The sequence below is a fragment of the Macrotis lagotis genome, chromosome 3, assembly GCF_037893015.1.
Source record: "Macrotis lagotis isolate mMagLag1 chromosome 3, bilby.v1.9.chrom.fasta, whole genome shotgun sequence".
Taxonomy (NCBI): Eukaryota; Metazoa; Chordata; class Mammalia; order Peramelemorphia; family Peramelidae; genus Macrotis; species Macrotis lagotis.
The window spans coordinates 260,945,963-260,961,333 of NC_133660.1; the positions used below are offsets into that span (position 1 = coordinate 260,945,963).

Genomic DNA, 15,371 nt, shown 5'->3' on the forward strand with positions numbered 1-15,371 from the left:
CATGCATGAATCAAGGCATCATCCTATGATGTCATTGGTCCTCTGAAAATGAAAGACAAAACCTTACAGGTTTATTAGGAAAATCAAATGAAATATTGAAAATTCTATATAAATGTGAGCTATTAATGTTAACAAATGACAGTTTAGTATTAGACCACATATGTTAGATAGTCCTGTTCCTTACTGAATAATACCTTCATTTTGTTAACTGCAATTTGTATTAAAGACTTAGAGTTTTGGCTTGATTTCTTTTCAGGTTATATTATAAATTTTTTAAATATTATATTATAAGTTTGTTTTTGCATGGCAATTAGGTTAAGTGACTTGCCTAAGGTCACACAACTAGGTAATTATTGTCTGAGTCAGAATTGAACTCAGATCCTCTTGACTCCAGGGCTGATGCTCTATCTAGTGTGCCACATAGCTGTCACTACATTATAAATTCTAAAGTCATAGGACCACAGAGACCCGTCAGATTTGTTTACTGTTTCGTTATCAAAGGAGAATTTAGGATCAGATTTCTAACTTTATTTCTTTGTGGTAAAACATTTAATATTTATCAAATCACAGAGACAATTGTGAGGTATAAAAATAGAGGTACCACTGTAGAAATGGGAAAAGTATATGGTAGAGATGGTGATTCCCATTTTCTCTCTGTGGTGTTTATTTAAATACTAGGTTCCCAACAGTGTACTAACTCCATAGGTCCACTTGCCACAAAACCATGAAACATTTTGCCTTCTGATAATGTTTTCCCCTTCTGCCTGTGTCCCTAGGGTAGAGATTCTATTATGCCTAAACTTTTTATCCTAACCCAAAGTTTTATAGTGGTAACCCTTAGCACTGACTTTTATAAATTTCTTTTTAGAGTGTTCAGAATAGTTTCATAATCAGGAAGTTATTTGATGGAAAATTGAAGAAGAAAAGTTAATTGACTTGTCTGTGACGATTATCAAGGGAATCTTAGAGATATATAGCTTTTTGATTTCTAAGTTCCATGCTATCTCAGATGTTTCCATTTCTCTTTTGGTCTCCTAAGCCTACAATTCTTCATTTACCTTATTCAGAAAATTTTCAGAATTCGTAATTGGGTGACTTGGTCTTAGAGTTTTTATTTGTTTTTATCTTTATATCACAGATAAAGAGACTGCTCAAAGAGATATATGCCTGTTCAGTTGTGGGGATTGGGGATCATGGATGAAGATCAGTTAACTAAACAAGTCCTGGATCAGTTTATTAATTGCCATAATCAGACATATGAAGAATTTTTGAATACTTTCACTCATCTTTCAAAAGGTAAAATTGAAGTGTGATGCATTTATATTTTTAATACAGTAATGAAAATATATTTTACTCTACTTCTTGATGTATTTATTGTCTCTTCATAGAGTCTCAATAGAGCACTTTATAAACATTTCATTTATCCACTCCATTGCCATGTAACCAGCAAGCTCTCTGACCACCAACCAAAGACCATGTAGATGGTTATCAGCATAGAAAAGTATTTATTAAGTTTTCCTTTGTGACTGTACCATATGAACATTGTGATTTCTTTGGACAGACAAGAGGAGAAAAAATGGTCTACTTATGACAATATGTGAATTTGGAAACATTTCTGATGTCAAACATGTATATATATATATATGGCCTACTTAGAAAGAGGCATATATTCTTGCCATAAATTGTTGCAAAAATTGAACTGAAATAAATGATTTCACAAGCCACATAAACTGCATTTCCAAGTACACTAGCTTGTTTTTTTCTCCTTTCAATATATCCCAAGGCACTAGTTCACATTATAAACTAATGACCTGAAAAAAATCCACTTAAGGCACAAAGTATTTCCGAGTTGTAAGTGCAAAAACGTGTCTTAAACAAGTAAACTCTCATTTTCTTTTCTGAAGCATTTAAAAAAATTTGTGAAGAGCTAAACTGGTCTTAACTAAAGGACCTACTCCTTGGGTGGTGGGCAACATAATTGGCCCCTCTGAAGGTGGGCTGATTCATAGTCCATCTGCCTGAGGAGGACACAAATGCCACTGCTCCAAAAGCCCTCATTCTTTCATTTTCCACAAGCCCTTCATTTGTCTTACTGGGTTCTGTTGCTTCACTGATATGCAGTAGAATCAGTTTGGTGTGAAAGTGGTTATCACCCTGCATACGTTTGCATATTTCTCTAGTAAGTTTAGTTTCCCAAGTCTATTTCAATTCAAAAAGAATGACTGTTCTATTTATTGTTATAATACTTATACGCCAGGATGCTCATGGGATTCATTTTCTTTCCAAGACTGTTAAAAGGGTCAGTAATCCTATTAAAAATATTTCCGGGAAAAAATTAAACCATAGCTTTATTAAAAGAAATTCACATTGCTGATTCATAATCTTGGAAATCAGTCTGAAACTGTTAATATTTTAATATAATCCTCACCTATGGTATATTTATTTTAACTAGTTTTTGCAGTTTTTATTAGTTAACACCTCTGCCTTGCTGAACTGTGTCAAGCAGACAAATAAATATTGAGCTCAGAATGCATTGTTTAATAGCTGATTCACTCAATGTTTCTGAATGACCAAAAACAGCATTTGTGTCTTTTATTCATCTGTTAATGTTCAGGTCCTTCATTAAACATGTCTCAGACTATCAAGATGTAGAGTTTGACATCATTCATTGGTGAAAATTTCTTGGTGCAAAGAATACAAGACTTGGGAGTCAGAAGACTTGGGTTCTGTCTTTTAATAGCTATGTATCATGAACAAGTTACTAATCTCTGAGTCTCAATTTACTCATGTAAAATAGGGATAATATTTGCATTGTCTGTTTCACAAAGTTGGAAACACTTTTTAAACCTTAAAAACTATATAAATGTGAATTTATATTGTTATAGTGTATATATTTAATCATATGCAAAGCATATAATTATAAGAGTACTAATATTGTTATTAATATGATTGTAGTTATGCTTTATTAAGCTTATTATTAAGCATATTCATTAAAAATGTTTTTGAAGACATGACTCTAACCCACCTTTCTAGGCCTATTTACCTATTATGCTCCCTTCCTTCTCTCTGCTCTTCAGTTACACTGTCATTCTTCTCCTTCATCATATATGACAATTTTATCTCCCATTTCTGAGCTTTGCACAAGCTCCCCTGTAGGCATGTTATCTTATCCCTCTCCCCCCCCCCCCCACTTTGAATCCTTTGCTTTCTTCCAGATTTAGATTAAATGATACCATCCACCCTTTAATGAATTTCCCTGTAGGTATTAGTGCTCCCTTAGGCAGCTAGGTAGTTCAAATACAGCCTCAGCTAGATGTCTCTGGGCAAGTCACGTCACACTGTGCCTCAGTTTCCTCATCTGTAAAATGAACTGGAAAAAGAAATGGCAAACCACTCCAGTATCTTGGATAAGAAAACTCTAGGGGCAGTTAGGTGGCACAGTGGATAGAGCATCAGCCCTGGAGTCAGGAGGATCTGAGTTCAAATTTGACCTCAGACACTTAATTGCCTAGTTGTGTGACCTTGAGCAAGTCACTTAAACCCCATTGCCTTAAATAAATAGGAATTTAAAAAAAAAGAAAACTCCAAAAGAGGTCATGAGGAGTCAGGTATGATGGAAAACAACTAAACAATAACAAATTAGTGTCCCTCCCACCAAAATTATCTTGTATTTACTTTGTAATTGTTTACATATTAATTCCATGTATATTTGTTGCTTCTCCCATAGACATAAACTCCCAAATGATAGGATATAAAAGGTTTTGTCTTCATATCCCCAGCAACCTGCATAGTGAATGGGACATAGTAGATGCTTAAATAATTGTTGATTGATCAATTCTTTAGATTGTCCATATGATGAAAAATGCCATTTTCTTTTAAAAACATTTTAACATGCTCAATTTATTGTTATGTTTATTCTTAAAACAAACTCATATGCTTGAGTATAGAATAAAAAAATATGAAACTTTATCAAACAGAGCCATTGACTTGCATGTTGCTTTAACTAGGAGTCCCATAATTGCTAGATCATAATGCCTTCATTGGCAATGATGATTTCTGTCCTCATTTTCATTTATTTTTGTGCTAATATAGACATATCTCTCAAGAGCAGCTCTCCACTGATATCGCTTTGTTCAAATGTGACTTAGTGGCTGTTCTCAACAGTTGTACATCCTAGAAAACTTTCTTTCATTTCTGTCCATACCAGAATTACCATATGACCCAATTTGGGAAGCATTCACTCTATCTTTCAGAATTGTAATTATTGGTCATATTTCTCACACAGAGAAATTGTATATTCAGGAAATCAGTGGCTTAGAAACTGGCATTAAACCTCTTCAACCCCATTTTATTGCATCTGGTGACCATGAAGAGGTGCATCAGTTCTATTTGGTTCAATATCACTCAATTCATTCTTCACAAAGAGGGCTAGTTGCACTGATTTCATGCTTCAGCCCAAGATATATCAGTTCCCAGAAAAGTTGTCTTTTTTTACTGATTATCAGCAGTTTGGGGATGAAGATGAATCTACTGTGCCCCTCTGATTAGTCCTTAAATAATTTATCCATTCTTTGCTTTTCAGTATCAATTCTAATGATTCTGAAAGATTTTTTTTCCACTGATGCCCATTTTCAGCTTTTTTTAGTATTCTTTCAGTGCAATTCACACAGTCTTCATTTCTTACTATATTCATAACCATGAATTTAACTACTTATTCTTGAGTTCAAGACTTTATGATTTTAAGTGTAATTTTGTTTCCAATAGTTGTTGATCTGAATTTCACTGGAGTGTATTGTGCTTCCAGGATTTTTATTGTTCTTTCATATTATATCCTTCTTAAAAAACAGAATTCCTCTCTTTCTGATCTCTTTCCTTCAGGATTTTGAATACTTTTCACTTTTGGTTTAGTTATTGTGCTCCTGAATATTCAGAAACAAATTTGAACTGATTTGTGAAGTGATTTGGATTTAGGATTTTCAGGTCATTGGCATTTAAAAAAAACTCAAGTTCACTTCATTTTCTCTTTGATTAAAAAAAAACACCAATGAATATAACTTGCAGACAATTGAGTCCATATGCTTCTGCTTTATTGCCTTACTCACGCTTTTAGCTTTTAAGGAGCTATTTTGATGAGTAAATGAAAAAGAAAAGGAATTTATTATCTTTGATATACAGAGAAGTGGTGCTAAGCCCTAAAGATAATAAATCGAAAAGTAAGACTGTCTTGACTTTAGATGAGTCCCTATCCTCATAGGAGGAGACAGAATATGCAGTGATATCAGGGGCAGAGGATTGTAGAGGCTAAAGCCTCCTGGTCCATAGGGTTCAGCTGCATGGCAGGGCTTGGTGGTCCTTTGGTTAGATAGTAGAAACTAGGTCTCCACTATTAAAACAAAGGTCAGGATTGAACAGTTCTACATGATTTGGGAATGGGTGGGCAAGCAAGTCCAATAGACCTGTTCTTAAATAACTGGACCATCTACATTCTTTCAGATCACTAGAATTGTTCAACTCTTATCTTTATTTAGGCTATAGAGATATTAGGGGATATTTTGAAGTACTATTTTTGCCAGTGAATTTTCCTCCTCATTTTCTCAAGAGCCTAAAATTTTTGAAATTGGGGTTTAGTTTGCAATTCAGCTATTTCCATTTGAAAACTTGATCGAAAGGGATTAAGAATGAGACTGGTGACATCCACATTGTACCATATGGTATAAAAGCTTTCCTCTTCAGTGTCCCTCCCTGCCTTCCAACCCTCTTGAGAGTAGGACTACTGTTTATGTTTGCTGCTTCCCAGGTTCCTAGCCCAGTGGATAGCAGGAACTCAAATCTTTGATGAATGTTGAATAAGTATCTGAAATTTAGTTCTATTCCTGGCCTACATAAAACTGACCCATCTCACTTGGGTGCCCCAAAGTGTTTTGAGTTTGAACATAAAAATGCATCTTTAGACTTCTTGGGATACAGAGAGAGGCTTTTCCCAATCTGAAGAATAAATTTGAAATCTGCTGTAGAAAAACACCACAGAGAATAATATAAAAAAGCAGCTGGGCCTCTTACCAATTTCAGAGCAGGAAGGGAATTTCAGTAGAGCATAAAAACAGCTTTCCCTTATTAAAAAAAAAAGCCAACAGAATAATAATCCTTGCTGTGTTCCCCTTTGCTATTGTTTCCTATCGAGGGCTAGCCAGAGTATGGCAGCCTTAGCAATGTTTTGCTCTCTCTGCATCTGGCAGTTTGCCTATCAGAGGAAGTTGGAAACGGACTGCCCAGTTTGAGGGTTCCAGGTGGCTCTCCAGCCGCCTTCTCTAGGCTGTTTTTATTAGTTACTTAATTCCCAGCTGAATATTGAGTGGTGTTTTGAGTTCACAGCCCCTCTGCCAGTATCTTTCATATTGCTTCCTTAATTCTTTTTTTTTTTTTTTTTTTTTTTTTTTAGATTTTTCAAGGCAACGGGGTTAAGTGGCTTGCCCAAGGCCATACAGCTAAGATAATTAAGTGTCTGAGGCCAGATTTGAACTCAGGTACTCCTGACTCCAAGGCCAGTGCTCTATCCACTGTACCACCTAGCCATCCCTTAATTTTTTTTTTTAAGAGCCAGCTTTGGAAGCACTTTTGCAAATGTGAGTTTTAGCAGGAAAAAAAAGGATAACAGAAAAATATCACATCAAATAGTAATAAACTTACTTTAACTTAAGAAATAGACTGATGAGATAGGGTTATCCCCATGAGAAATTTGTAGAAGGCATCATGTGAGTGGACCTGCCAATAGAAGCAACTAGGCAGTTCAATAAAACTAATTAAATTAATCTGGTATCCCAAGGGAAGTTGAGCAAGGACTGGAATAAAGGAAACAATGTCATTTTGAGGTCTTTTTTATAGATGTGTTTGTCATTTTGCCAAGAAAAATATCAAAGAAAAAAAAGCTTGCAATTTTCTATTGATCATAAATTCAGCAGCTATCTGTATGTAACTGCTTTATCACAATGTAAAATCAACAATCATATTGAATACTGAAGAGAGGAAAGTTAGGAACAAATGAAATGAGCTAATTTATAAAAGCTTCTTATGCACAGATAAGGCATCAGCAGGATTAACCTGTTCTTTTTCTTTGGGGAATCATCTGCAAATTGTAATTAAGCAGTTTTTCTCTTGCTTCTTTAATTCTTTTTTCATAACCAAATCACAACTGTTAGGGAACAAATCAGACAATTTATGAAACACAGAAAATCTGCTGGTTCAGTTGTAGAAGGGAATTTTACCACTTAAATTATGTCAGATTTTAAGCTGACAGAGGCCTTTTAATTCAGATAATTTAGCATAAATCTCCAGCCACAGTTGTTGCAATTCATTTCCATTGTTCACATGGCAGTTAGTCCTATAGATATTTATTTGTTCCTTATGTCTGATCTAGCTTATATGCAATTGTTTAAAAAAGAAAACATTTCATTGTTTCCAACATTTTGAATTTTAATTACTAAATTTATCTTCTCTGTCAGTTTGTGATGTAAATCTGCTTTTGCAATATGTAATATGTACATGTCTTCTTTCAATTAAGCCAGATGTTATAAGAATCATAAAATTGTTTTAGGAATTATCTTGCCAGATTCTGTCCTCACATTATAGATATATGCTTTTTTTGTCTTTTTAAAACAGAGAAATCAGAGAGAGAGAGAGTGAGAGAACCAGTCTTTTCTGACCAGTAAAAATTTTAACTTCAGCAAAATATAGGTCAGACCTTACTACTGTTGTCCATATAACCACCACTGATCTGTCTATTCATCTCTCTTCCCAGTTGAAGCAACATGAAACATAGCTATTTTTGTATGTATTTTCTTTCTCAGTTGAGAATTATTTTTAGCCATGGTTATTATATTTTCTTCTTTTGTGGAAAAATGGAGAATTGTTCAACCAGGCAACTGAAGTGGTCGTAAGCTTATATTGTGAGATCCAACCCAATGGGCACACATTCAAATGTGAGTGATTTTTAGCCAAATGCTCTTTCAACCATAGAACAATAATATTTTCTTTGAAATGGCCAACTGAACAAAAAAAGGACACAAACAGGAAGCTGTCTGAAACAAACCCATATGTTTATATGAAGAACAAAACATAGGACATCTAACATCTGGTTTCAGCAGGTATTTTCAGTGTCATCTAGTTTATTAGCTAATCTACCTAAATCATGGGCATAGAAAAGTCTCTATATTGCCAGCTTTAAAACTACTCTCACTATCTGTTGTTCTTTATCAATTTTATTGCTTCATTAACACATGGAAGAATAATTTTCCTTATGTTTTCATATATGTAGCTTAAATTATATCATTAAGAGGGAGAGTAAGGAATTGTGAATTAAAAATCTTTTCATTTCCCTATTCAGTCAGTGATGCTCTCTGTACCCTGAGGCAAATTTCTGTTGAATTTAATCTCTGTTGATAGTTTAAACTCATTTGTTGATAACCTTTTAGTTATTTGGTTTTTTAGAATTATTGATTCTTGATTATAGAATGCTGAGACACTAAAATGCTAGATGTCAGAAATAAAAAAAAGTACATTTTCTTAAGTTTGCAAAGGATAGTGGTTGATGGGTAGGGGTCTGACAGTCACCCTTTGTATTATTCTGATAAGACTACATTTGGAATATTTCATTCTCTTTTGATACCTCTACCATTTAAATGCATAGATTACCCAGTAGCTCTGAAAAGAACAGCAAGAATGATTGAATGCTTTTCAAACCACATTCCTTTAAACTAAAACTTCTACTTTGTCATGGAGTAGGAGGGTTATACCACTTTATCCAAGATATTCAAGGACTCTGAAGAAAAAAAAGTATTGGAACCTTAGCCTCCTCTTCTGGTTCCTTGCATTGTATTATAATCATATAAACTTTTGTGAGATTTTCTGGCAAGAAGATACCAGAGGAGTAATGTACAGTGGCTGGGGGGGGGGCACCTCAGAAATTGCTCTCACTCTCTATTCAAAGTAGGGGATATTGAAGCAGCTGAGTATTGGACTTGGAGTTAAGAAGTGAGTTCAGATCTTGCCTCAAATACTCACCACCCATGTGACTGCTTAAATCACAACCTTTCTCAGCCTGTTTTTTCATCTATAAAATGATGGGAATGAATTCAGTGGACTCTTAAAATCTCTTCTAAGTCCATTCTCTGATTCAGTGATGGTTTATATTCTTTGACCCCTGTAAAAAGGTTAGGATAACTAGGCTGCCTCAGCAGGGATGTGATAACTCTTCTCAGTGTGGCACACTGGCAGTGGGTGATGGATATTGAGAGAGGAACATTACAAGGATGATGGGATTAAAGAAGATATGAAAGACACTAAAGTTCAACATTAAGAAAATCTAGGTACATATAACCTTAAGAAATTGTGCAATATTATCTCTAGTGGATGTGCTAAGAACTGCATTCATGGAAATAAAACCAAACTAGAGAGAGAATCAGTCCTCAAAGTGTGGTCTGCAGACCCCTGGGGAGAGGGGGGATGTCCCCAAGATACTTTTAAATGGCCAACTCAAAACTATTTTCATAAAATGGTAAATTTTTATTAACCTATTCAAATACTCCTCCTTTTTTCAACCATATGCCTGTGTGAGTGCTAATCTTTCATATATTTTAACCAAAATAATATATTACAGCAGATTGACTTGCAGAAGCATATAATTTAGCTATTTCCTATTAAGCCAGCCATTAAAGAAATGTCCAAAGATAAATAAAACAATACCATTTTTCATGATATTTTTCCAGAAAAAGTTATTTTTTCATGAAAATATTTTTGGTTTAATATATAATGGATTTATTATTGCTATTTTAAATAAATTAATTATAAAAAACTTTTATCCATTTTTAATTTCTATTATAGTAAATATTGGTAGATATATCCACAATAAACAAATACTTTTGGGGGTCTTTGATAATTTTTAGATTGTAAAGGGTTCTTGAATTCAAAAAGTTTGAGAATCACTGGAATAGATAAGGGATAGTCCTACACTGGCCTCTGGTGGAGGGATTAAGTCAATGAATATTATTTATATATAGTGTCCATAGCTTCTATCAATCCTGCTTGACAAAAAGAGACTTCTTTTGTATCACATTTTTAGATTGTATTGAAAAATTCACTTGGAAGGGTGGCAAGTTTATAGTATACCATTATAAAGCATGTTGGCCATGAAAAGTGAGGTCTGTTGATTATTATTTTATTTTATTGTTTCTATCTTTGACCTGAAGCTTGAAATATAGAAGATGGTTGCCTCCTAGGGAGATGACCTGGCTTTTGTTGGAGGTTCTTCTGAGAGAGACTCATGGGATCAGAGAAAATCATAGCTTGAAGGAACTTCCGAGATCATATAGTTCAACCTTTTCCTTTTAGAACTAAGAAAATTTTTATGTAGAGACATGAAATTTGCCCAAAGTCATAGATATTAAAAGGAAGAGTTGGGATTTGATCTCAGATCTTCTGATTCAGGTCCAGTATTATTTCCACTATATCATACTGCTTTCTTCTCCCAAAATTTTCTGCTCCAAACTTTATAGAGAACTGTGCCCATGGCTTTATGATGCTGTGGGCAGGGATTGTGGCTTCCATATTTCCTTTCTCAAACTTCTTTTTCTTACTTCTCTATTTCTTATGTAGAGTCTAGCAGGCATTTATCTAATAGAAAATTGCTTGGTAGGATTGGTAGCATCCTGCAGATTCAGGATTGTTTTGTTTTCTTTGGTCTGGAAATCTACAAGTGTGAGGCTATTTAGTTTTTTTAATTTTTAGTTTTTTTTTAATTTGAATTTTTTATGATTTTCCCCCCTAATCTTGCTCCCCCCCCCCCCACAGAAGGCAGTCTGTTAGTCTTTATATTGTTTCCATGGTTTACATCAATCCAAGTTGAATGTGATGAGAGAGAAAGCATAACCTCAAGGAAGAAAAATAAAGTATTGTGACTGACTGTTGCACTAATGGAATGAGCAAGTCCATCAAGGCTGTCCATCCTCCCCATGTTGTTGCCAGGGTTCTGCTCATCTCGCTCAGCATCAGTCCATGCAAATCCTTCTGGGTTTCCCTGAATTCCCACCCTTCCTGGCTTCCAACAGAACAATAGTGTTCCATCACATACATATACCACATTTTGTTAAGCCATTCCCCAATTGAAGGGCATTTACTTAATTTCTAATTCTTTGCCACCATGAACAGAGCTGCCATGAATATTCTTGCACAAGTAATATTTTTTATACATTACTAAAATACTCTTGTTTAAGAGCAAATATAATACCCCTCTCCCCAAAAAATATAGACCCTCATGAGAAAGTAAAGGAAAGAGAAAAAAATGTGTTTCTATCTGTGTTCTGATACTATCAACTCTGTCTTGGGTGGATAAGTCCATCAATATTTTTCCACTGTTGCTGTTGGCTGATTGTAATTCCCTCTATCCATTCCTCTCCACTACCATATATTATATTTTCTCTCTCCTTTCACTCTGTCCCTCTTTTAAAATATGCTGTAGGGTAGCTGAGTGGTGCAACAGACAGAGAACTGGCTTTGGGGCCAAGAGGCCCTTAGCCCATGTACTACCCCTGAGACCCAGCAACCACCTAGCCCTGAAGTCCTGGACATGCCACCCAATCCTAACCCCTTGCAAGAAGTTAAAAAGAAAATGTGTTATATCTGACTGTTCTTTCCTATGATCTACCCTCTTCTCTATCACCCACATCCCCCCTTCCCCCTTTCCCCCTTCTCTCCTTTTTCCTCTAGATGTCAATACCATATTGAGTGTGTATGCTGTTTCCTAGGCCATTTCTGATGAGAGTGAAGGTTCCCTCATTCCTTCTTGCCTTCCCCCCTTCCATATCATTACAAAAGCTCATTGTAAAATATCTATCTATCTATCTATCTATCTATCTATCTATCTATCTATCTAAAATATGAAATATCTTAGCCTATTCTACCTCTCCTTTCTCTTACTCCCAGAGCATTTCCCTTTTAGCCATTGTCTCCATTTTTACAATATATCTTCAAATTCAGCTCTCTCCTATGCTTCATCTATAAAAGCTCCTTCTACCTGCTCTATTCAATGAGAAGTTTCATATGAGTATTATCAGTATCATTTTTCTATGCAGGAATACATACAGTTCATCATTAAGTCCCTCATATTTTACCCTTCTCCTCCACTCTCGATGCTTCATCTAGTCCTTTTTGAAGGTCAAACTTTCTGTTCAGCTCTGGTTGTTTCAACAGGAATATTTGAAATTCCCCTGATTCATTGAAAGTCCATCTTTTCCCCTGGAAGAGGATGTTCAGTTTTGCTGGGTAGTTGATTTGCAGTTGCATTCCAAGTTCTTTTGCCTTCCAGAATATTATATTCCAAGCCCTAAGAGCCCTTAATGTAGTTGCTGCTAAGTTCTGTGTGATCCTGACTGCATCTCCACGATATTTGAATTGTGTCCTTCTGACTGCTTGTAATATTTTCTCTTAGACTTGGGAATTCTGGGACTTGGCTATAATATTTCTAGGGTTTTTTTTTTTTTTTGGATCTCTTTCTGGGGGGAGATCAGTGGATTCTCTCAATTTCTATTTTGCCCTCTGCTTCTAGGATATCAGGGCAATTTTCCTATAGGATTTCTTTAAAAATGAGGTCAAGGCTCTTTTCCTGATCATGACTTCCAGGTATCCTGATAATTTTTAAATTATCTTTCCTGAATCTGCTTTCCAGATCAGTTATTTTTTTCAATGAGATGTTTCACATTTTCTTCTAATTTTTCATTCTTTTGGTGTTGCAGTATTGTGTATTAACTTCCCATAAAGTCCTCAGCTTCCTTTAGCTCCATTCTACATCTGAATGATTTGTTTTGTTCAGAGAGCTTTCTTATCTCCTTTTCCATCTGGCCAATTCTGCTTTTTAAAGCATTCTTCTTCTCAATAACTTTTTTGAACTGTTTTATCCATTTGACCTATGCTGGTTTTTAACATATTATTTTCTTCAGCATTTTTTTTTTTTTGGATCTCCTTGACAAAGATGCTGACTTCTTTTTCATGTTTTTCCTGCATCTCTCTCATTTCTTTTCCCAATTTTTCTTCAGTCTACCTTACTTTATTTTCAAAATCTTTTTTTGAGCTCTGTCATAGCCTGAACCCAACTTTGTTTTTCTTGGAATCTTTAGATGCAGAAGCTTATACTTCCTCATCTTCAGACTGAGTATTTTGATCCTTCTTGGGATCATAGACAAAGAACTTCTCAATGGTGTTCCCCTTTTTTTCCTGTTTCCTCATTTCTCCAACCTGTGCCTGGTTTTGGGGTGCTTCCTGAATTTTTTGAGTATTATTGGGACACACACTTTGGGTTTTTTTTTTTGGGACACCCCACTGGGACCTTTATTCCTCCAAGGTTTATGCTCTCTTGCCTGTGCTTTGATATGTAGATGACCACAGGCATTCCCCTTTGCCCTGGAGCTGTGAAGAGGGTCCCTGCTATCTTAATATGGAAGGCCAAACTGCAACCTGGATCTGAGTGTGGGTAAACAGCAGAGCCCTGCCCTAGGGAGAGCAGAGAGATTTCTGTAGTCTCCCCTGACCCCCTTACCGTCTGTGGGCTGTGCTCTGGAGGTGTAAGCTGGTTTCCCCAGATTCCCGTTGCAGCTTCTCACTGCAGGGCTGCTCTGAGGCCGGTGCTCCTCACTCCACACTCAATTCTGGTGCAGCAGAGTTCTCTCACTGCCCCTTCAAGCTGTTCCTGGTGATCCCTGGACTGGCCTGGGCTGGGCTGCACTGAACTGTGCGCAGGGTTTTTTCCCAACCCCCAGTCCTGCTGAATCACACCTTTCCTGTGGAACTTCTAAGTTATCTTGGACTGGGAAAATGTATCACTCAGTCTTTCTGTGGGTTCTGCTCCTCTAAATTTTGGCTAGTCATCATTTATAGCTTTTGGAGTTTTTTTTGGGAAACAAGTTTCTGGAAAATGCTGCCTTCATGCTGCCATCTTGGTTCCACCTCTGGATGGAAAAATATTTTGACAGCAGTGATATACTATAGGCTACTTAGTTTTTAATCATTGTGGACAACTAAAAGGAAAGAGCCAGTACCCGCATTACTGAAATCCCTCTTGGATTTTGTATATCAAAATTTCCTGGTCCCACTTCTTCCATTAACTCATGAGGTTTGGTGTCATTTGTTGTCCTTGGTTCATTTCCTTCTTTACAAAATGAGAAGGTTCCATTGGAGGATCTCCAAAGTGGTTTCCAGCTTTGACTCTATGAGTGGGGTGACCTTGTAAGGACTCAAACTTCCCTCTATGTGTTAGATAACTCGTGAATAATAGGACTAAAATAACTGATATGAAATTTTAGAATCTGCTTTCTCATTTGTTCTGTCACAACTAGCCTATGAGGTGAGTTGTGCAAGGATGATGACTTCTCTGTTACAGGTATGGATCTCTGCTTTGGGCTGCCTCCTGGGGGGAGCCTAGGCAGTTGCTTCTGTCCTCCAGATGAGGGCAAATGGGGACTCATTCCTTTTCTTTTCATTGTTAGGAATCAATACAGGATCTGGTACTTGTGGGTTGATTCTAGAAAATTAAAGAGATTATCACCCAGAGGGTAAGAACATTGTTTCTTTAAGGGTAGGGATGGTTTATTTTTGTATTTGCACCCCCTAACTTGGCACAGTGACCCCAGTAGGGGTTTCACTGATGTTTATTGATTGAGTGATTGATTGTAAGGTACTGGGAGAAATACCATGATGAATATGGTACAATCCTCATTCTCCAGGAGATTACAGTGTCTTTAGTAGAAGGAAGATAAGATATATTCAAAAATTTAATACAGCTTAAAAGTTCATAAATGCCATAAGATAGGAGTTCTTAAACTTTTGGTTATAGATACCCTCTTATACAGGATTACAAAGGAAACCAATTAGATTGAACTATCATTTTCAAAATCTATATAAAAACCCCAAAACAACAGGTTTACAAAGCCCTGTCCTCGATGGACTGTCCATTTTGAATTTGGCTGCATGTTTGGAGTCTCTCACAGTCCCTGGTGGTGGTCATTATCCTCAGCCACATCAGCCAGAAACCTAGTACTCTGAGAGAAGATGGGATTCCTCCACAGTGCATCCTAAAGAAGGAGTAGAAGTGGCAGAGGAGAGACAATGTTAACCTTTTAATATCTGTAGAGAAAAGGAAAACAACTGAGGTGGATATAGTCTTCTTAATTATCAATCTTCAAAATGTTGCGGCTAACCTCTTTGAACTTGAGTCACAGAATTCACTCAACTCTCTCCCAGATTTACTTCCAGCCTTCTCAGACAAACCCCTTTCCACTGCGTTGTGCTGTTAAGTGACTTCCACAAGCCATTTCACAATTCATCCTTGT

General features: G+C 36.1%; 1 protein-coding gene across 3 annotated transcripts in view; it reads left to right on the plus strand.

Moving 5' to 3' along the window:
• The window catches only part of IFTAP (intraflagellar transport associated protein), an 85,052-nt gene that overhangs the window by 34,497 nt on the left and 35,184 nt on the right, over positions 1-15,371 (plus strand). For all 3 annotated transcript variants that reach the window (XM_074230498.1, XM_074230496.1, XM_074230497.1), the window contains one exon: positions 1,139-1,296. In XM_074230498.1, coding sequence (XP_074086599.1) covers positions 1,164-1,296 — 133 coding nt within the window. In that variant the 5' untranslated portion in view covers positions 1,139-1,163. The remainder of the gene's footprint in view (positions 1-1,138; positions 1,297-15,371) is intronic.